Genomic DNA, 22,321 nt, shown 5'->3' with positions numbered 1-22,321 from the left:
CCTTGGCTATGTCTACACTCGCGGCTGCTTGCGCAAGAACTTCTTGCACAAGAACACATCCACACTGCCATGCGCAAGCTGTGCTTTTGCGCAAGAGCTCCCAAGGCTGTGTGGACGCCCTCTTGCGCAAGAAAGCTCTGATGGCCATTTTAGCCATAGGGCTTTCTTGCGCGAGAAACCCCTGCCGAGCGTCCACGCTGCCCTCTTGTGCAAGAGCTCCTGCGCAAGAGGGCTTACACCTATTAAAAAAGAGCGCAGCTCTTGCGCAAGAAGCCCTCTCTTACCATACTGTCCTGTAAATTTCCTTGCGCAAGAGCGGGCGGGCAGTGTGGACGCTCTGCGGATTCTTGCGTGAGATCAGCCGAACTTGTGCAAGAAGCCGCGAGTGTAGACATAACCCTTGTGCGTGTGAAGCTACGTTCTGCGGAGCAGCGAGCACCACACCCTAAGTGACGCTTGAAGGGGAGAAAGGGACAAGTTGTGTGGTGACCAGGGCACACAAAGGTGTGTGTGATGGGGGTGAGGGCCTATGGTGGCCCCGGGGCTATTTATAGGGCCACAGGGTGGAATGCATGATCAGGCCCAGGCAACACGGCTGGTGGAGAAGGACCAGCGTTCCAGGCCCCTGGCTCGCTGGGGTTGGCTGCACGGCAGAGACACACACACCCCCTCTCCTGGGATGGGGAGCAGGGGTGACCACTGGTCTGTCTGCCTCCAGAAGAAAGGGCACTGCAGAGTGGGGGAACCAAAGGTGGGGAAGCTCTCTGTCCCCCCACTCAGGAACAAAAACCAGGCTGCAGCCAGACTCCCTTGGGTGCACCAGGTCACGCGACCGCCTGCTGTGATGCAGCAACGTGCTGCTTTGGGTCCCGACCAACTCCAGGGCGGCAGAGGCCGTTCACACACAGCCGGCACAACAGGAACCCCCGGGGATGGGGAAGACGCTGGACTGGAGGAAGCAGCGGCCAAGAGCTTGCTGCGCCCAGGAAGAGGAGAAATGGTTGATGCTCCCCAGAACACCCAGCAACCGAAACGCAGCCGGGTTCAGTGCGGGCCTGGGTCACGCTGCACAGTATTGCCAGGCCAGGGAGACACCCAGACCGGCTCCCAGCAAACGCCTCCCGCCTGCTGAAGCCAGCGTGCTCCCTTGGCAACGCGTAACCCCCAACAGAGGCCCAGAGAGTGACTTGACGAGGCTGTAGCGGGTGGAACGCTGGTTAGTAATCGACGTGTCCAAGGCCTCCCTCAGCAGAAACGGGTCTTCCTCATGGCGCCTGGTTTGCGCTGAGATTTTTATGGTCACGAAAAGGCCAGTTGGGCCCAGGCCAGGGCCGGTGTGAGCAGTCTGTTTCCCCGCACACGGCCTGGTGCTTTGTTATTGGCCCGGCCCGTGGGTCCCGAAGCTGTCGGCTATGCAAGGCACCCCCTCACACACCTGCCGGGGCCCCCAGGAGAAGAGGAGGGGACTGCAGCGAGGGCGGGTGCTGAGGGACCCCCGGGAGGCCCGGCCCCCCTGCGCTGCCAGCCTGGGAGCTCTTCGCGCCACTGGGGGAGCAGCCGCCGCAGCCCTGGGCCCAGTGTGCAGGCACCAGCGCCCTAGGCCGTAGCGCCCCATTCGGAGCAGGCCCCGCCTATAATCCCGCCGGCCCTGACCGAGACTGGCAGTCCGGCTCTGGCATCGGTGTTCAGGGACGGGTCGGGTGGAGAGGGAGGTGGATTGTGTAGCACTGTCTGCCCAGAGGGGTCTGAGCCCATGTTTGCAGGGAAGTCGCCAGCCAGGATGGCTCCTGTTGAGAGGAGTAAGGCTTTTGGCCACTGGCAGTGGGTGAGGACTACAGCCAGGGCCTGCTCTTGCTCCTACTCAGGTCAAGTTCTGCCAGCGGTTTATGAATCCCCGCCAGGCCTGAGCTAAAGTGGATTACGTCAATGAGAGCCTCGCCGGCAGCAGCCATGGGCTTTGCCTCAGGGCAGTAGGTGCAGTACTCTGCCTTCAGGCTCAGGACATCAGCCGCCGCCCGCGGAGGCTACAGCTGGGACACAAAACCATCAGCATGTGCTGGGGCAGATCCTGGGATGATAAAATTGAGGGAGCGAGGGACCAACAGGCCGGGGAGAAAGGCCTGTCCTGGGAGCCGGGTGGGGTCGCAGATTGGAACAGAAGCTGGGTTGGAAATCAGATTCCCCCGCAGGGTGCATCTAGACTACATTCCTCTTTCGAGAGAGGAATGCAAATGAGGGAAATCGAAAATGCAAATGACGTGCTGATTTACAAATCGCACACTTCATTTGCATAATCTTTTCCAATCACTTTTTCAGAAGAGATTCTTTTCGGAAAAAAAAAAGCAGTCTAGACGGGGTTCTTTTGAAAAACCCCTCCCTTTTCCAAAGAACCCTGTAAACCTCATTTTTTTAGGAATAAGGGTTCTTTCGGAAAAACCCTCATTTAGATTGCCTTTTTTTTCCCGAAAAAAATCTCTTCCGAAAAAACCAGCGGAAGAGATTATGTAAACGAAGCGCGAGATTTGTAAGTCGGCGCTTCCTTTGCATTTTCGGTGTCCCTCATTTGTATTCCTCTTGCGAAAGAGGAACGGAGTCTAGACGCACCCTACGGGAGGCCAAACAGGCTGGCCTTGCTAGATTTAAAGAGCACTGGAGATAAAAGAGCAGGTTAGACAGACACCTGTCAGGGATGGTCTAGATCAGGGGTGGGGAACCTATTTTTGGGTCAGAGCCACTGACTCAGAAAAATCAGGAGGAGGCCGCACACAAATGAGAAAAAACAAACACCCCTCACCAGCACGGGATCTCCAATGCTGGGGGCAGCCCCAAGCTTCAGGGGCCAGATGCAGGGAAGCCAGGAGCTGTATCCGGCCTCCCGGGCCTGAAGTTCCGCACCCCTGATCTAGACGGTGCTTGGTCCTGCCGTGAGGGCAGGGGACTGGATTTGACCTCTCAAGGTCCCTTCCAGTTCTTGTGTTCTATGGAAAAGTCGCCCTCTGGCCCATGCCCTAGGGACACGTTCCATGAAAGTCATTCTGCCTCCACAGCTCCCCGAGTCCAAAGTGGGCATGACCCGACTCCGACTTACCCTCTACTGTCCGCCTACTCCTTAAACTCAAAGGGAAGTGTGAGGGGGTCACTCACCACCGTAGCGGGGGTCCGTCGTCTGTCCCCGGAATCAGTCCATTCCGCCCGCACAGGCCTCCGCTCACGTGGCGTTTCCCCTCTGGAATCTTTTGGTCGCGTTGCTCTCTTCACCACACTGCCCTCCGGCAGTGCCCAAGTCACTCGCTTTGAGCCCCCCTTCCGGGGGTTTGGTGTCTCTCCAGCAGGCCTGTCCGCAGGCCTAGCAGGCTGGCCGGTTGGCTGTCCAAGCGCCCTGGCCCAGCCTACCTTTTTAGCCCTGCCCTAGCTCCAGAGAGCATCCTGCCCCCTCGGCAGCCAGGCTTACAGCCTTGCCGCAGGCCTAGCAGGCTGGCCGGTTGGCTGTCCAAGCGTCCTGGCCCAGCCTGACTCTCTAGCCCTGCCCCAGCTCCAGAGAGCGTCCTGCTCCCTCGGCAGCCAGGCTCACACTGCCTTGGCTGAAGCAGCCCTTCCCTTTTATAGCCCCCAGCTGGGCCTTAATTGGCCAACGCCGCCCAGCTGGGCTGAACTCCCCGGGCCTGCTCCAGGCTGGGGTTTGGCTCTTAAGGGGCCAGTACAGGGCAGCTGCCCTGTTACAGGAAGGGCCAGCTCACAGTGGTTAAAATACCTCCAACGTCGCGCCGTGCTCAATGAGCCTCCCTTTGCTCAATGGCCCCGCTGGAAGGATCCTTCACATGGCTCAGCCTCGGGGACCAGAGGACTCTTGTTGCCGTACAAAGCACACGAGGGCTAGTGGAAATCACGGGCCTCCTCCCCCACACAGTAGGCACCCTGCACGCACGCTACGGCGCCGTAGGACCACCCGGGACTGAAAAAAGGCGCCTCTAGTCCACTTCTCTAGTGCGCGGACAGATTGCTGGTCCCCCACTGCACAGAGGCAGGGCTCCTGGGCCTTCTCATGGGCTCTGGGATGTCGCTGTTGAGTCTCAGCAGAGTTCCTGCAAGCTGAGAATCACGTCGTTCCACGCCAGTCTGCGTGTTACGACTAGATTTACGCACGGCCGATGAAAGCAGCATGTGTCATAATCCTGGCTACAGCTCCTCATGCAGCCGAGTCCTGTCAGATTTTGCACTGGGTCACAGAACTACCTGGACCACCCCCCCCCAGCGCTCCAGGGAACTGTGCTGGGAATTCAACAGGTGGCATTTCTTCCTCCGAGTCCGGAGCGTACTTACCCGTATGCATCCCGTCCTGCAGAGTTGGCAGCCTGGAGTAGGGCCAGGAGGAACACCAGAGAGAAGTGGGGCTTTTCAAGGGTAAAACGAGGCACGTCTGCCCAAGTTCAAACGTTACGTCCCTGGAAGAGCGAGCAGATGCATGCTGACAAGTGCCAGTCTGCATCTCGAGCCTGCGATTCCTTGTCATAAGAATGGCCAGATTGGGTTAGCTCAAAGGTTCATCTAGCTCAATATACTGTCTGCCCACAGTAGCCAATACCAGATGCCCCAGAGGGATCTCAACAGGTAATCCTCCCGTAATCCCTCCCCTGTCACCCACCTCCAGAGAAACAAAGGCAAGGGATATCATTCCTACCCATCCTGGCTAATAGTCATTGATGGACCTAACCTCCAGGAATCTCTAGCTCTTTTTTGAACCCTGTTGAAGTTCTAGCCTTCACCACATCCTCTGGCGAGGAGTTCCACAGGTTGACTGTGTGCTGAGTGAAGAAAAACTGCCTTTTGTTTGTTTTAAACTTGCTGGCCTTAGACATTTAGAAATAACAAGCTGTCACTCTCTGGCGGACAGCACGTGGCTTTTGCGCCCAGTTTCTAGGGTTCACGGCCACATGACCAATAACGGACACGATAAAGAGTCAAGGACGTTAAAAAAGACTTTTTAATTGTACATCCGACATATTAATTACAACTCGAATATAACAAAAAGTTGGTTATTAAAAGCAGCAACTTAAAATCATAAATCTTTAGAAGGTGCACAGAATTATTATAAGATCTATTAGAACTAATGCAACGTATCCTCTGGAACAAAGCACTTTTCAAGGCTCCACATCCCCCTCTCTGGGACAGACGCAGGGGAGGGGAAGAGGTTGGTTTGCAGGGCCTAAAATAAAAGCACCGTCCCACAGCACAGGCATTCTTGAAGTGCGCAATGGCGGAGGACTCTGACTATTAAAAGCTGCCCCCTGCAACTCGGGGTGTTACTGCCCTGTCTGTCCCGCCCGGCTTCCTCCATACCTGGCTGGGACTTTGAGGATGAAAAGGGCGTTGTAGGCACTTGTGAAAAGGGCAGCACTCTCAACGATCATTCGGTGGCAAACGTCCATGAGAACAGCGCAATGCTCCACCAGTGACAAGGTCCCGCGTGCCACTGGGCCCGAAGGAGCAGGTAGAGATCCCAGTCAGCACTGCTGGGGAAGGCGTGAGGGTGCTCGGCTTCGCAATTATTTCTCACAGGCCTTGTCTGCGCTCAAACGGAAGATCGCTGCTGCCCACGATCTATCGATCTTCCAGAGTTTGATTTAGCGAGTCTAGTTGAGACCCGCTAAATCAAACTCAGAGGGCGCCCCTCCCCCCCCATCGGTGGCCGGAATCCTACTCTTGCCAGGAGTAAGGGAAGCCGATGGGAACATTTGCTCCCGTCGGCCTCCTGCTGAGGGGACGCCACCAAGCTCGGCTTAAGGTAAGCGAACTCCAGTTTCTAGGTCACTGGAGTTGCAAACCGTAAGCCGAGCCGCCGGGTCTAGTGCAGACCTGGCCTCAGAGAGAGACCACGGCCCACTGAGAGCCGCATTGCCTGCCGCAGGAGCCAAACGCCGCACTACAAACCACACACCGTGAAACAAGAGGGCTTCCGAAGGGGGCGGCTCTTAATGGCTTTTCTCTCCCGACCGCCTTCCCCGGCCGGCTCTGCCGGAGCCCCGCATTCTGACAGTTCCATTCTGCGGCTTCCAGAGGGGGCGGACACACGTGAGAGATGCCCAGAAAGGCCTCCCCTGGCAGGATCGGGAATCCTTCGCTGTGCAGCAGCGGATCGCTCCCCCAACACCCAGGGCAGAGCTAGCGAGGTGAAGGTTTAACAGGTTAAGGTTGGGGGGGGGGGGGAGCTGTGGACAGGATGCTGCCACCAGGACACCAGAGCAGCCCTTGCCTGGGGTGGGGGCAGGTGGGAAATGAGGTCACAAGCTGGGGCTGCTCTGGCCAGGCTGGAGCAGCCCATGCCTGTGGCGGGGAGAGGGGGGGGGCACTCCATTCCAGCAGTGGGTGGGGGAGACGGGGCTGCTCCAGCCCCTCCCCCGTTTGCCCCCCTTTAAATCGGTTAACTGGCTAAACGCTACGTTTAACCCGTTAGGCAATTAAACGGGATTTTACATCCCTACGCAGAAGAGAGCTGGGTCGCACACAGGGCTCTGCGTCCCTGGCCTCCAGCTCTGCAAACCTCTCCCCGGTGACGCTCCCTGACGTCAGGGAGAGTTTCAGGTCTTGACAGGTACGTAAAGGAGGATCTGACTTTCCACTACTGTCTTTTCAGGGGTAGCAGCATGCAAACCCGTCTAAGCGCTTCAGTACAACGTGCCTTGATCATGCTATGAGCGCTGCACGGACAGGACCTACTGAAGTTAACAAGTAACTCTCTTTCCCAGCAGACTCATTCTTGTTTGTCTCATTCCCCCTCCGAACGGCGATGGGTAGGGTCCCGACGGTAGGGCCTCACTTTGAAAACACAGACGGAACGGAGTTATGTTCCCACTGATCCTTTCTAATCACAGCACACTAGAACTAGAAGGGACCTTGAGAGGGCGTCGAGTCCAGTCCCCGGCCCTCACGGCAGAACCCAGTGCTGTGTCTAGACCATCCCTGATAGACGTCTATCTAACCTGCTCTTAAATATCTCCAGAGATGGAGATTTCTGAAGCCAAAAGCCTCAACATCTCTTGATTATCCTGAGTATGTGCTGAAAACAAGGCGCGGTTTCAGTAAAGGGTCTTTTTCATATTGCCTCTTTGGCTATAAACATGCATTCTAAGCACTTTCGTATTTCACAGGACACGTAATAGCTACAGTACTTCGAATAGGTTTTGTTTCGTTAAAAAAAAAAGCCCACCTTTGGGAACAGCAAACACAAAATCAACTCAACCGAAACATTTGTGCTCAAAAGGATGCAAAATGACATAGGGCCTGACCCGAACGCTGCTGAAGTCAGTGAAAAAACTCCTATAGATTCCAGTGGGGTTTGGATCTGGTCCTAGGTGAACGAATCAAAAATAACACCACCCGGTACTGAAAGACCCAAATCCTACAATTGGAGCCACGCAAGCAGACCCAAGGGCACCTCCCTCATGGCTCTGATGCAGATTCAGGAGCCAAGTCCGGCCACATCTTCACTAGGGATGCTAAATTTAGATTAATTAGCTAATCGAATAGTCGATGCAATTTGCATCAACTATTTGATTTGTTCATAAGGGCGCCTCTGCCTTTGACTTTCACTTCAAAGGTGAAAGCGTTGTGGGGAGCATGGGACCAGCGGGAGACTCAAGCTCCCTGCAGCGTTTCAAAGTGGCAGCACCGCATGGAGCCCAGGGTCAGCGGGGGAGTCTGCTTTGCGGCCGCTTTGAAGCGCCCCGTTCCCTCACTGCTGCCTCTTTCTGATAGAGGCAGCAAGTGGGGCAGGGGGGAAGGAAGCGACTAATTAACTAGTATGTCAACTATCCAATAAGCTTTTGCTTATCAGATATAGACGACTAGTCCTTCACATCCCTAGTCTTCATTCTGAGGAAGATGGCCGCTGCTGCAATCGATCTTCTGGGGTTCAATTGAGTGAGTCTAGTTAAGACTCGCTCAATGGAACTCAGCAGGTGCCACTGCTGGCGGCCAGTACTCCTGCTCTTGCCAGGAGTAAGGGAAGCCGACGGGAGCATTTGCAGTGGCCGTGTAGCTACGCCATTGCAGCACTTAGAGAGAAGACGCTACCTACAGCAACGGGAGCGCTTCCCCCATTGACACACCACCTCCCTGACAGGCATGGGCTATGCTCACCAGCGATGCTCTCCCGTCAACACAGCACTAGCTACACCGGCCATTAGGTGCCTGTGACTGCATCACTCACGGGTGTGGAAAATCCTGCATGATGTTGGTGTAACCACATAAGACAGTAGCGTAGGACCAAGCCTCAACATATAGTACAACATAGAGATGTACTATGGACCGACTTTTTAAAAAGTCACAGTTTCCATTTGCTGGGTTCAAATCCAGTCTCAGTGCCAGGCTCCACGTTTTACGAACAGGTGGCAGCTTTTCCATTAAGGAGTTGCTAAGATAATTACTGACAAATTAATTGAAAGGCTTGAATTAAAAAACAAACAAACACAACAACCCTGCTACAATGAACACTCAGGCACATCTTTTGTTATAGCAGCTGATGACAGGCCAGATTCTGATCCTAGTTACTCGGAGAAAATTTTGAGAAACTCCACTGAAAGCGATGGAAATATTTCGGACACACCAATGTACATTTGGTCAGAATCTGGCCCTGCATCTCTAACTCGCAAAACACCGCAAAGGAGCAGTATGCACCATTCTAGGTCTCAGCCATATGATCCACTCGGGCTACAGAAAACCTTAATTCAAGTTTTGAGGGCTACATTTAAAGAAAAACCCAACAACCTGGGTTATCCATGATTTACGTTAACTCACATCATTTGGGCCTTTGGTTTGTAACACCGGCCCGTTCAGTTAAGGTGATCTTGTGCCATTCGTTTGGCTGTCAATGGGGAAGTGCTGCTTTTATTATGGATGTTCTTAAAAACGGAGCCCAATTTTCTCCTCTCACCTGTTTTTACTCTTGATTTACACCAGCATCAGTTAGGGGAGAATTACACACTGAATGATTCGTGATCTTAAATAAAGCTGGGGTTTCCTTCCCTAACAAAACGAGCTTTTCAGTTCATCTTTTCAGTCAGGTCCTTTCAGGGTTATTAAAGGTGAAAATTTGCAAACTCTAGTTTGTTTTGCCTTTATGATGTTTACATTTGTGTATTTCACTCAGTTCGGACAATGTCAAGAAGGCTTGTCAGTTTCACTTTTGTTTAGCTGCAGTGTTGTCCGAGCTGTGGTAGTCCCATTGTTTTAGAGAGACAAGTGGGGTGAAGTTGTATCTTGGATCAGACCAACTTCATTCAGGTTATCTGAAGTAAAGCTCCGTGCATCTCCAAAGCTTGTCTTTCAGCATCAAAAACTGTCCCAATAAAAATATACAACCCCACCCAACTAGTCACTTGTTTATTGTCAGTTTCACTCTGGGTTCATAACCACCCGGCTAGCAAATGTGAATAACTTTTCACTAAATGTTTAAAAGAATCATCTAAAAAACATGGCTACTGCTATTAGAGTGTGTAAAAGTATAGATACATTTTTAAACAGCCTAAATTTTGCATCCAAATTACCTGACAACGTCACTTTTGTTAGACAAGAGTGGCAATTATTAGGCAGGCAAACTGAATCCCAGAATTCAGCTTAGCAAGTCACTTTCTGAATCCCAGAATGGAAAACATGGCTCGCCTTCCAATAATTTATTACATTCATTCTTCTGATTCTCAAGCTACTGCATTTCCTCTCCCTTCCTTGCCCTGCAAGGCTACATCCTCTTTTTCCACTCTAGATGCAAAAGCAACAAAGACGGAAATCATGCAGCACTAAATAGAAAGATTTGGTTCAGCTGGTATATGTCGGGAAGTACAAATAGCATTAGGTATTGTTACGTATCCAAAAGCAGCAGCAGCAATTCCCTCTCCTTACCCAAACAATTATCTTTCATTCACTGAAACGCAGCCACTTTTCCTTTCTTTTGCTTTTTGTCTGGATGGGGCTTTTTTTTGCGGGGGGAAGAGAGGGGTGGAGAGACGTATCCACTCGTGTGGCAGCATTTATCACAACGCTCTTTTCAAAAACACACGCCACAGCGTCCATTTCAGTGAAGGCGCCACCAGTGCAAAACAACGCCCTTCTCGGCCGGAAGGCAAGCTCACCTCATCGGCGTCATCCCAAGACTGTGATTGTCAGAAAAATAAGCCAATGGAGCTGCCGCATCATTTTACATCGCGCGGTCATGGGACAAGAGCAACCGGGATGCCAATCGGTCCTGTGGCTGGGAAGGCTGGTAGTGACAGGCCTAAAAGTATCTAGATCTACACAGACAGGGCAACTGTGCTCTTTTAAAATTATCCATTCATTGCAGTGTTTACGAGGAGGGGGTAAATACGATACAATTGCTTTGGCAGGAATCAGCTTGCCCAGCGATTTCTATCAGCCCGAGAACGTGATACTCAGGTGCTTAGGCCTTATAGAACGGGCTAGGCAAGTACTTTTTGCTTTAGTAACAAGACCAGTTGGGTCTGTTCTTTAAGGCTTGATGTGAGAAGACACGGGCGGACTTCGCGGTGGTTCTTCTGCAGAGCAGCCTTGTTACGGTTACTAGAGGGGATGACGGGGTGAGCGCCGTACGGATGGGTTTGCCTGTCGCCCTTCCAACCTCTCTCGTTCCTGCCTTCTCATTAGCCCCACGCTGGGTGGATCGGCCGGGCCTATCCGGCTTCTCTGGCGCAGCAGAGCGTCACGATGAGAAGCCCCGTCATTATGTGCTTTCATTTCCTCTTTGGCTCAGCCAAAAGGTCCCTCAGGGAAGCATCACGAGGTAACGGCCGTTGTCTCCAGGACTGATCGAATACCCATCTTTCACAAGAGGAAGTCTCTCCGTTTCAGCCCCCCCGATGCTGCAGCTCGCCGCACGTCTGGACGCGTCCGACTGCCTCTGCTAGCCCCTGTCCTAAGTCCGGCGCAGCGCCTGCTCCAGACGGTGAAGCGTTCCTGTCACACCTCTCCTGCCCAAGTTGCGCTAAGCGCAAGGAGAGCTTTCAAAGCCCTCCCCCATCGGTGCACGCCCACCGCAGGAGCCTGGCTCCTCCACATCCCTCACCTCCTTGGGTTCGGTCACGGGTTTTGTAGATGATCTAGGTAAGGTTTCCCCGGGCTGGTCCAAGCCAGAGGGATCAATATGGGGTTGTCCCTTCCCATTCCACCAGGTACTGGACCTTCCCTTCCGGCGTCACCCTGCGGGCCAGCACCTGGTACTTCTCCCCGCACACCAGCCTGCCGGCTGCTCCAAAGTAGTTGGTGATGGAGGACTTGAGGTGGGAGAGGGAGGAGTCGTCCTCGCTGATGCTCTCCAAGGTGTGGCTGTCGATTCCGTCATCCGGGCGCTCCGGGGCGCACGCCGCCTCGCTGCCTTCCGAAGCGCAGCCGGTCAGGTGCCCGCCTTGCTCGACGCCTTTTCTCTTCCCCCCTATGGGGGCATAGGCTTTCACCGCCAACTTCCGTTTCCGGCTGCCCATGTTCCTCCTGCTGGGGGAGAGGGAGGGGGGAGAGAAAGAGAAGGGGTGGGATAGGAGAAATGCAACAACGCAGCAGCGCAGACCACGAGACAAGACGCATGCCTGGTAAGATCCAGGGCTCCCGACCAGGGTTCCCTCTACATTTTTTCCATCCCAGCGCAGAATAAATTTTGTTCTGTGCGCCGAGCCATGTGCAGGTGTGCACCACCACTAGAAACACACACAGCCGGTTGCGGGGACTCTGCTAATCAGCTGAGTGGCACGTCAATCTCTCCTGGGTGGCAACTCAAGCACTCCGCTTGCAGGGAACCCTGCACTGAGTCAGCCAAATTGCGAGAACAGAGGACGTTTGCAACTGACAGCGGCTTTTTCGTTTTCGGTTTCCCATCCCAGCTGACCTTGTGTGTGTCAAGAAGTGACGTGCCAGGTTTCAGGCCAGGAGCTAATACTCCAGGGCTGACTAGTAGGAAGAAAGGCAGCTCCCCTTGTAAGACTAACTCTGCGGGTTAGTTACAGGATAGGCAGACGTGGGGTCTCGCGCAGTGTTTCTCAACCTCTTTTTATAAAGTACTCCATTTAAAAAAAAAAAAAAATTGTAAGTACCCCTAGTACCTACAGTTTTCAGACACACAATTTTTTTCTACCATTGCAACACATTTGTTTAAACAACTTAATCGTAGCCGGGCGGGCGATGAAAATTTGGGTGTAAAAAGTACAAAAATAAAAAACGCTGTAAAACTCAAAACGGACATTCCGATTTCTCCAAATGTCACTTGTACCATTGGTTGAGAAACACTGGTCTAGTGTATAGACCCCCCCCCCAACCTTCCCCAAGGGCTAGATGATAGAACTCCTGGGTTCTAATCTTGCCTCTTCCCATGGTCATGTCACATATGGGATTCGTGTCTGAATTGGGCTCACAACTTCGGTGTCTCCGTCACTGAGGGCGCTGGAAGAAGGTTGATGTTACCTTTTCTTAGAATCCCTAAGGCTGGCTAAGGGCGTGTCCACATGGCACAAAAGACCGCCACCCCCGCCCCGGCAGGAAGACTCAGTTCCCAGGTTCACTGGATTGGGTTTGCAGGGCTACAAGCAGCAGTGTGGACGCTTGGGCTCTCGTGGGGAGCCTGGGCTTGAACCCCCAATGAAAGGGGAGGGTCTTGAACCCTGGGCCGCAGTCCTGTCCAAACATTTGCACTGTTTTTAGCCCTGTCGAGCGAGACCCAGGCTGACATTCGCTGCTGTGGCTCTTTTTCTGGGTAGACATATCCTAGGACTCCTCTCCAAACATGGCCACGTGCATCTAGATGAACCCATAAGAATGGCCAGACTGGGTCAGACCAAAGATCCATGTAGCCCAGTGTCCTGTCTGCCCACAGTGGCCAATGCCAGGTGCCCCCAGAGGGAATGAACAGAACAGGTAACCATCAAGTGACCCCTCTCCTATCACCCATTCCCAGCTTCTGGCAAACAGAGGCTACAGACAACACCCTCCGGCAAGGAGTTCCGCAGGTTGACTGTGCCCTGCGTGAAGAAAAGCTTCCTTTTGTTTGAAACCTGCTACCTATTCATTTCATTTGGTGGCCCTTTTGACATGCTGAGGCTAGAGCCGGCTTCCCGTGGAACCTGTGAGGCTTAATCCATTTATTTGCATGACGTGCTTTAGGCAAACCCCGCCTCAGGGCTCTGCACAGCTACGAGAGTCCTTATTGCAGAGCTGATGAGCGGGCAGGGGCAGGCCAGCGGAGACGGCTAAGCAGAGTAAAACTCTCCACTCGTTACATTCACAAGGTCTTTCTATCCCTAGGACTGGAACAACCCCCATCAATTCCAGGTAAGCCGGGGCAGCTTTGCTTACGGAGGAATGCAGGGCCAGTCCTTCTGCATTAACCACACCGCTGCACCAAGGAGACAGAACCCCAGGGCTGGAAGAGACCTCAGGAGTCATCCAGTCCAGCCCCCTGCCCAAGGCAGGACCAACCCAACTAAATCAGCCCAGCCAGGGCTGTCAAGCCGGGACTTAATCTCTAGGGATGGAGATTCCACCCCCTCCTTAGGGAACCCAGCCCGGTGCTTCCCCACCCGTCTAGGGAAATAGTTTTTCCTAATCTCCAACCTAGACCCCCCCCACTGCAACTTGAGACCATTGCTCCCCATTCGGTCACCACTGAGAACGGGCTCTCTCCCTCCTCTCTGGTTGGCAGGACGATGGGCATTTCTCTGTAGTGACCGCCAACAGGCCCTCCACAAACCGCCCGCCCACCGGGGGTACGAGCTGTGCAGTGGGCAGACAAGACAAGCCGGCTGAAATCCTTATTGCCAGGGGCTAGAGGACCAGCTCCTGAAGAGATTTTCACTAACAGAACTGGGTTTTCCTGCAGCCAGGCACATAGGCCTCCAGTGAATCAGCATCCTGTTTGCGTTTCGTGTCAGAGCAGAGACCAAGGACGATGAGCACCACTCGGAAATATTCTGGGTGCCCAGCAGAATCCAGGAGAACTTCCCGTGACAGATCAAGAGCTAGCCCTGCGCAAACCAGAGGCCGGCAGGACAAGCCGAACGGAGAGTTAATGAGAATCCCGGAAGGGGATGGAAAAACATCAGGGATGAAAAGAAAGCGGCTAAGATCAATGCCAAAACCCAAGGGCAAGAACCTGGTCTCGGCCCTTCCCTTTACCTCGATTCGTACGACAGGCTCGTTGTGGCGGAGCCAGACGTGCTGGCAGCGTCTGTGGAATCCAGGTCAGAAAGAAAAGTCTGCCCGGAACTGGCACTGGAAGGAAGAGAGACTGAAGTGAGTCCTGGCCAGACCTCAGCCAGCTGCCGGGCGAGCCTGGCCCAGCATTTCTGGCTGGGTCGGTAGCAGACACCCTTCTGTGCAGGGACAGGATCCGGCTCCAAACAGAAGCTTAACGTGGAGCCGGTTCAGGAGAGCAGCAGGTGTCCCTAGCAGGAGAGTCAGGGGACTGCCTGGGGTGTTAAAAGCCCGGACGTCAGACAGGAACGTCATGCCCAGTGCAGCCTCCTGGGACTTCCAGAGCTGCTCGGACGGGTCTTTCACCAGCAACGGCGCCCCACCGCCCGCTTCCATTTCCCAACTGGGCAAAGCGACAGATTTTCCAGGGGCACCAGCTCATCTAGATTCCTCACGGAGATCTGGGACCGGCAATTTGTCCGATCCAGCCCCTCGGATCTCTCTCCCCCGCCCCCGTGAGTGAGCGAAGATGGCAAACTCCCTCCCTCCCCCCGAATGGTGGTCAGAGCAAGCAAAGAGCGGAGACGCAGGCGCCGAGCTGCTGGGGTTTCCTCTGTCCTCGGGGCCAGTCGTGCCTGACGGTGAGATGTGCCGCTTACCTTTTTAGGCTCTGAATTTCATCCAGTGTGAAGTCAAATATGCTGGCCAGGTGGTGGTTCGTGCTCCAAGCCGACGTGAAGTCGCTCTGCATTGCGAAGCGGAGGAGAGTCATGAGTGGACACCAGGCCTTGATTCGGCATAAGCCATCCCAGCCAGCGTCCCCCATCCCTCCCCTGCTGGCCTCCACCTTCCACCGACGGCCCCCTGTGCCCGGGACAGCCCCTTGCAACTCCTCTGCAGAGCGGGCAGGCAGAAGGCAGCCGTTCGGAGCCGGGAGCCTTCGCACAGGTGGGGCGCCGCGGGAAATCCCATCCGCTCTTTCCCATGAAAAAATAATCCGGCGTCTCAAGCCAGCGGAGGCTCCGTTCTACCTGGTTCTTGTCTGTAACTGAGAAGCTGCGAGGGCGTTTGGAAGGGCGGGGGACAATTATACTGGATGCTTCTGGCAACGTCAAAGCCTTACAACGGTTTCAATTGCTACACCTCATGCTGGAAAGTTAAGAGGCAGAGACCTCAACTGGCCCATTCCAAGCCCCCCTAGATTGGGCCAAGGAAAGTCTTTGGAACTCCCAGCTCGGAGACGCCAGGTACCGGCATCAGCAGGCCAGTTTGTGGCCCGAAGGAGCAAACTTGCAAATTGGCACTTGGCTCCTGCCTGGGGAGCGCGCTGGCGGCACCAGCGGGAAAAAACAGCCCAGTGCGCAAGCTCCCGCAATGCTGGGTTGTAGCAGCAGCGCACGTGTCCGGTTCAGAGTTCGAAAAGCAAAGAGCAAGCAATTTCGATAATGCAACCCTAAAAATCAACATCAAGGATAGTAACCCAACCAAAAAAGAATAGTGAGAAACTAACACTGGGAATAGCATCCTCCAACAAAAATTTTGATCTTTTTCTTCTAGCAACTCGCCTTTTCTGCTGTTGAAATTCGTGAGGCAGCAAACTGTGAAAGCAAAGAACACACACAAACACAGAACAACGAGAGTCAGTCTCGAGGAGATGGCAAATCGTGTAACAGGCCTGAGGGGGGGAGCGTACAGACGTCTACTTTGGTTCCAAGCGGCCAGGGAGAATTCTAGGGTGGGGAGCGTGGCGCTTTGAACACTGTCAGCTTTACATGTGGTCTCTTGAAATCCTGGCCCTGTTGGCCGCCTAGCAGGGTGGGGACAGAAGCAGGAGATCAGTTTGCAGAAAGCTAGTTACAATAAGGGGATGTGAGTTGTGGCCTCATAGGGTGTGTCTAGACTACAGGGTTTTGTGGACAAAAGTGGACTTCTGTTGACAAAACTATACCTGCATCTACACTACCGCTGAGTTCTGTCGACATACAGTCAACAGAACTCAGCCGTTTTGTTGACAGCGGCAAACCTCATTCTACGAGGAATAACGCCTTCTGTCGACAGAGTGCCAATGTTACACTCAACCAGGTACAAAAACATGAGAGTTCTGTGGACAGAAGGCATTATTGCATCTACACTGTCCTTTGCGTCTACACTGTCATGTTGACAAAATGGCTTGCTTTGTCAACAGAACTGGATGTAGTCTAGACGCTCTTTGTCAACAGCTTTGTCGACAGTATCTGTTGACAAAAACCTGTTGTCTAGACGTACCCTTATGGAGCAGCCTGGTTTGTTTCCCTCTGTTTTGGGGTTCTTCTGGGTTCTGAACGCTACAGAATAAAATAACGTTACCCTGCAACCATCCAGCAGGAGCGCCTAGATTTCAATCTAACGCCTCATAGACTTTAAGGTCAGATGGGACCATTTTGATCATCTAGTCCTGTGGTCACCAACCAGTAGATCGCGATCTACCGGTAGATCTCGGAGGCTCTAAGAGTAGCTCTTGAGCCCTCTTTGAACTGCGCGCCTGCACAGTACATTTACATTAGATTTCCTCATTTGAGGAGCAGCTACTCACCGAGCAACAGCACAGGTGAGTAGCTGCGAGGAATGGTGGGAATTTTTTTTTAAAGTAGCAGTATAAGGATTGGGGATAGCAAGTGATGGAGAGGAGGAGAAGAGAGAGGGCGGGGCTTCAAGGAAGGGGCGGGGCGGTAGATCTTGGCTTGGTCTGTCATTTCAAAAGTGATCTTGGGTGTAAAAAGGTTGGAGACCACTGTCTAGTCTGACCCCCTGCACAATGCAGGCCACCGAATCTCACCCACCCACTGCTAGAATAATCCTCTCACCTATATCTCAGATATTGAAGTCCTCGAAACGATGGTTCAAAGACCCCAAGATGCAGAGAATCCTCCCGCAAGTGACCCGTGCCCCATGCTACAGAGGAAGGCGAAAAACCTCCAGGGCCTCTGCCAATCTACCCTGGAGGAAAATTCCTTCCCGACCCCAAATATGTCAAACAGCTGAACCCTGAGCATGTGGGCAAGACTCACCAGCCAGACACCCAGAAAAAAGTTCTCTATAGAAACATTCTCTATAGCAACTCCTATCTTCCCACCATTGGCCTATTTATCTATTGGTCTCTGTATGTTGTGAAACAGGAAACAATGATCAAGCTTTGCTGTAGCTGCAGGGACAGACCCGAGGAACGGTCCATAGTCCAGGGCCCCCCATTCCTGATTATTTCGGTGGCGGCGTTTAAGACAAGCAGACGTTCTATGGCGGGAAAGCTCTCAGGGTTCCTGGGGGAGCCAGATTCGAGGGCGGGGGGGGGGGGCTAGCAGGAAGTGAAAGTGTGGACACAGACCCATTTTTATGGGCGTATTTGCTTTTTCCTCTCTTCTTCAGCTCCGAAGCGCCATTCTCGCCCAAGCCTGGTACTTTCTCTGGCAGGAGCTTGCTCGGGGGGTTTGGCGGGACACGAATGCGCAGGCGAAAGATGCATTTCTTCTTCTTGATTTCCTTACCGCACAGAAATCTAGAGGGCAGAGAAGAACCCCCCCAACCCCACAAAGGAGCCAGTTGAAAGCTCTGAATGGGAGTTCTCAGTTACAACTCCGTCCCCCCCCCCCACGCGAAACGACCCCCCTCTTCCACACCGCCCATCAAACCCAATCACGTCAGCCCTTCCACATTTTCCACTCCTGCTTGAACTAGAAGTGTTGCATCCCACAGCCCCCTCGCCCGAGCTCACCTGCTTTTGTAGCTGTTGAGCGCGTTGAGCAGGTGCGACGCGCGTTCCGAGGCCGGGGTACCAGTCAGCTGGGATAAAGCATTGGCCAAGAGGTCATGTCAGTCCCCCGAGCAGGCGATCAAAGCACAGAGCACAGGCTGGCTGCCGAGCTCAGCAGTCACCGCGGTTGTTCAGAACTTAACCAGAGCGGGGAGCCCACGTCACACGCCCGACCGAAGCCGGTTTGATCGTAAAGCTCAGACACGCACAAGCAACAAAACCCCGGAGACGGCCCAGATGCAAACGCGTTCACTCTCCAGCCATCAGCCGGCTGGATTTGCCTCATCCGCGTTCCTGGGGCGCTTACAATCCTGCCCCTTGCTTTGCTCGATGAATGATGATTGGATTTGGAATCCTAGGGCTGGAAGAGACCTCAGGAGGTCATCAAGTCCAGCCCCTTGCCCACGACAGGACCGATCCAACTTCCTGCACCTCACCGAGCCCTGGACAGCAAAGCCAGGCTAGTCCCTTGCCCTCTGGTTCTGCCCCCCCCAGGCTGCTGTGGGGAGGCTAGGATAGGGGGCAACGTTGCCACGGCTAAGCAACCCTTCCCCAGCAGTCCTGCCCCATAAAGCAGATGCCATGGGAATTCCAGCAGATCTGCCATCAACGCCCTCACCTATAAGGCCCGCTCTGCTGCTGGCCAGAGATCTGCCCGACCTGAATCCACGCCAGGGAGCGGGTGGAACGGGGAGGCTACTGGGAGTTCTCCAGGGACAGGCCGAAACCCCTAGGCCATGCCAGAATGCACCCCACCACCTTAACTTCAGGGTGTCTGTTAACCCGCCTTGCACCGCGGCGGCCTGGGTGTTGGCTGTCCCATCCCGTCCCTGGTAATGCCCCAGCCAGGTGCCCTCTGACTCCCTGGTCACCCTGCCTCATTGACTCAACGGTTACCACCAGCTCCGTAGTAGGAATGGAAAATCCCGTTTGAAATGTTAACTGGTTAAACTCTATGGCTATGTCCTTGACTGGCATGATTTTCCGCAAATGCTTTTAACGGAAAAAAGTTTTCCGTTAAAAGCATTTGCGGAAAAGAGCGTCTAGATTGACACGGAGGCTTTTGCGCAAAAGCGCTTTTGGCAGAAAAGCGTCCGTGGCCGATCTAGACGCGCTTTTGCGCAAAAAAAGCCCCGATCGCCATTTTCGCAATCGGGGCTTTTTTGCGCAAAACAAATCTGTGCTGTCTACACTGGCCCTTTTGCGCAAAAGCTTTGCGTGAAAGGGACTTTTGCCCGAACGGGAGCAGCATAGTATTTCCGCAAGAAGCACTGATTTCTTACATGAGATCGTCAGTGTTCTTGCGGAAATTCAAGCGGCCAGTGTAGACAGCTGGCAACTGCTTTTGCGGAAAAACTTGCCAGTCTAGACACAGCCTATGTTTAACTAGTTAAATACCACTGCCACGGCACACCACAGCAGGGTTCTGCTCTGGCCAGGCACTGGCTACCCCAGTAGACATGCCGGTAAGGCGAAGGATTCCCAGTTAACCCTTTACATCCCTACTCTGTAGTACCTGGGCACCTTGTACAAACACCTGCTTCTGATTTGCTTCTAAGTGGGCAACAAACCAAGTCCACCCAGCGCCACAAAATCCACCCCTCTGTGGCAAAGTGGGGACAGACGACAAACAAGGAGCGCTGGTGTCAAGTTCCAGCAGTGGAGATCTAGGCTGGCTCTTAGGAAAAATTATTTCCCCAGGAGAGCGGGGGAGCCCTGGGCTGGGTTCCCGAGGGAGGGGGTGGAATCTCCATCCCTGGAGGTGTTTAAGTCCCGGCTGGACAAAGCCCTGGCTGGGATGACTGAGTTGGGTTGGCCCTGCTGTGGGCAGGGGGCTGGATGCGCTGACTCCGGAGGTCTCTGCCCGCCCTGGGATTCTATGAAATCGCCAGGACCCGCAAGGAAGCGTCAGGCAAAGGCGGTTTTCTCTCCTCTCCATCGTGCCCTCGGAGGAAGGGCGCAGAAAGGCGGAAATTGTCCCTCCCCCCTGCCCACGCGCCAATCCTCTGCCATTCAACTGCCCCTCCGCACCGACAGCCAGCCCGAGAGCCACGAATCCCGGCTCATCCCCTTGCGCCCTCACTATTCAACGCCTGCAGTCATCCCTCGCCCGCCAGCCGCCCCGGGTGCTGTCTGAGCAGACAGGACTGGAGGCTCCCAAGGAAAGCCTGGGCCCGTTTCCTCAGGAGCCAGCCTGGCTCTCTGGGCTTTTATGGTCCCCTACCGCCGGCTGTCCTAGCTGCCATCCCAGGTCGGACCCGGGTCCCCTGCATTTACCTTCCCGAGCTGCAAAGGATCCCAGTGGTGGTTCACGAAGGCCAGGATCTCCTCAAAGTCAAAGTACTTCTTCTTGCTCTGCACGCCCAGGTTGTAGAGGGCCAGGTGGACAACGTCAACCCTGTGGGAGCCAAGGGAACAGACGCCGGTGAGACGCTGCAGGTCCCAAGCAGGCCAGGGGCAGCTTTCAGAGCCTCTTGCACGTGCGGCAGGTTTGCAACCCTGAGCTTCTGGCGCCGGCCTTCTCCTCTGGCGCCGGCCTTCTCCTCTGGCGCCGGCGTGGCCACCGCCGTGGCAGCGGCCTTCTCCTCTGGCGCCGGCGTGGCCACCGCCGTGGCAGCGGCCTTCTCCTCTGGCGCCGGCGTGGCCACCGCCGTGGCAGCGGCCTTCTCCTCTGGCGCCGGCGTGGCCACCGCCGTGGCAGCGGCCTTCTCCTCTGGCGCCGGCGTGGCCACCGCCGTGGCAGCGGCCTTCTCCTCTGGCGCCGGCGTGGCCACCGCCGTGGCAGCGGCCTTCTCCTCTGGTACCAGCGTGGCCACCGCCGTGGCAGCGGCCTTCTCCCCGCTCCAGCCAGTCTCTGCTCCTACGCCACGCGACCCACCCAGCAGACCTCAGAGCCCAAGGGAGTCCTACCCGGCTGACAGCCAAGCGCCTGTCCTTCCTGCAGCTGCAGCAGATATGGCCTCTCCCTGACCTGCCTGTTAGCGAGGTAAAGGGTTAACCAGTTACCTGGTAAGTATCACCCCCTACCAGGTAAGCAGTTAACCAGCAGCCCAGCCTGGCCAGAGCAGCCCCCACTCCCCTGCCCACAGTGTGATGGGCCTGGCCTGGCCGAAGCAGGCTCTGTTTAGTTAGAGAACCCCCCTTTTGCCCAGTCCAGCCTGGCCGGAGCAGCCCACAGTGCCACGGCGGGAGAAGGGGGCATCCAACCCAGCCGGGCCCACCATGCCTCGCCACGGGTCAGGGGATGCACCAGCCCTACTGGGCCTGCCCACGGGATCCTGGTGGACTGAACGTTTAACCGGTTCATGTTTCCAATGGGATCGGACATCCCTACTGCCCGCTAGACGGAAACGGAAACCTGGGGCTGCACCCTGGACTCCGGAGAACGTCGGGAGACCCGACTGTGCTGATCTGCAGCATGGGCCGCTGGCTGGGCGACGGACAGATCCCCACTGTAGATGCTGGGCGGGTCTGGAGAGTCCTAGCAGGTTGACTGTACGTGCACAAGCACAAGTGTACGACTGTGCACAAGCACAGCCGTGGATTCGAGGACCAGCCAAAGGGCCGGTTTAAAGCCGTCCAAGGGGAGCCAGAAAACAGGAGTAAGGGGCCGTGAGGCAGCCCTGCTGGCCAAACCCTTCAGATTTGCCCCGTGCTGAAACGTCCGAGTCCTGCCGGGTCGCTAACCTGCAGCACCAGGATTCAGGCCTCGTGGTCTGGCTTTTGGGCCGGTTCGGCCACGTGCTACAGGGAAGGTGGAGGAGAGGGGCGTTCCTGGCTGATCGAACGTCAGAACCAAAGCGCAGAAGGGGGACGGCTGGCCGCAGAGGCTCCTAGTCACGTACCAATAGGTCCTGGCTGCATTTCCATGTCCCCAGTTACAGAAGGCCGGGGTGGGGAATCTCAGACCTGAGCAGCGGTTCCTAGCCTTGCTGCTACGTACTCCACTCCCCCCGCCCCCAAAGCCGAGCCCCCCTTGTCTGCAGCAGCCCCACACCAAGGCGATGCCCTCGCCCGGCTGCAGCGGGGACAGCTGCTTGGCTACCAAGGGACCATCACGGCCCGGGGCCACATGGAGACGCTTTGGAGACCCGGCAGCTCCAGGAGCGCCGGAGAGCACCCCGGCAGAGGCCGGCAGCCCAGGACAGCGGGTTTCACGCCGCCCGCGGGGAGCCCCGAGCCCTTGGCCCCAAGGCGGCTCGGAGCCGACTCTTACCAGCGCAAGGGCAGGCGCTTGATGTACTCGGGGCCCTGGTTACACACCGTGCAGAAGAAGACATAGAACCTAGGGAGAGAGAGGCAGGGTGAGGCGGGGGATGGGCGGGGGAGCCTCTCACAACCCGAGGGTCTGGC

General features: G+C 55.1%; 1 protein-coding gene across 4 annotated transcripts in view; it reads right to left on the bottom strand.

The window, feature by feature from the left end:
- Positions 1-4,963: 4,963 nt before the first annotated feature.
- PHF19 (PHD finger protein 19) overlaps positions 4,964-22,321 on the bottom strand; it is a 32,989-nt gene continuing 15,631 nt past the window's right edge. For 3 of the 4 annotated variants that reach the window (XM_075905495.1, XM_075905494.1, XM_075905492.1), the window contains exons 8-15: positions 22,185-22,253; positions 20,246-20,366; positions 17,930-17,997; positions 17,543-17,713; positions 15,692-15,779; positions 14,841-14,926; positions 14,164-14,259; positions 4,964-11,496 (exon numbers count right to left, since the gene is read on the bottom strand). In XM_075905495.1, coding sequence (XP_075761610.1) covers positions 11,145-11,496; positions 14,164-14,259; positions 14,841-14,926; positions 15,692-15,779; positions 17,543-17,713; positions 17,930-17,997; positions 20,246-20,366; positions 22,185-22,253 — 1,051 coding nt within the window. In that variant the 3' untranslated portion in view covers positions 4,964-11,144. The remainder of the gene's footprint in view (positions 11,497-14,163; positions 14,260-14,840; positions 14,927-15,691; positions 15,780-17,542; positions 17,714-17,929; positions 17,998-20,245; positions 20,367-22,184; positions 22,254-22,321) is intronic. The other variant, XM_075905493.1, reaches the window with a different exon arrangement.

Source organism: Pelodiscus sinensis, chromosome 22 (assembly GCF_049634645.1).
Source record: "Pelodiscus sinensis isolate JC-2024 chromosome 22, ASM4963464v1, whole genome shotgun sequence".
Lineage (NCBI taxonomy): Eukaryota > Metazoa > Chordata > Testudines > Trionychidae > Pelodiscus > Pelodiscus sinensis.
This window is presented reverse-complemented; position numbering and strand designations above follow the sequence as displayed.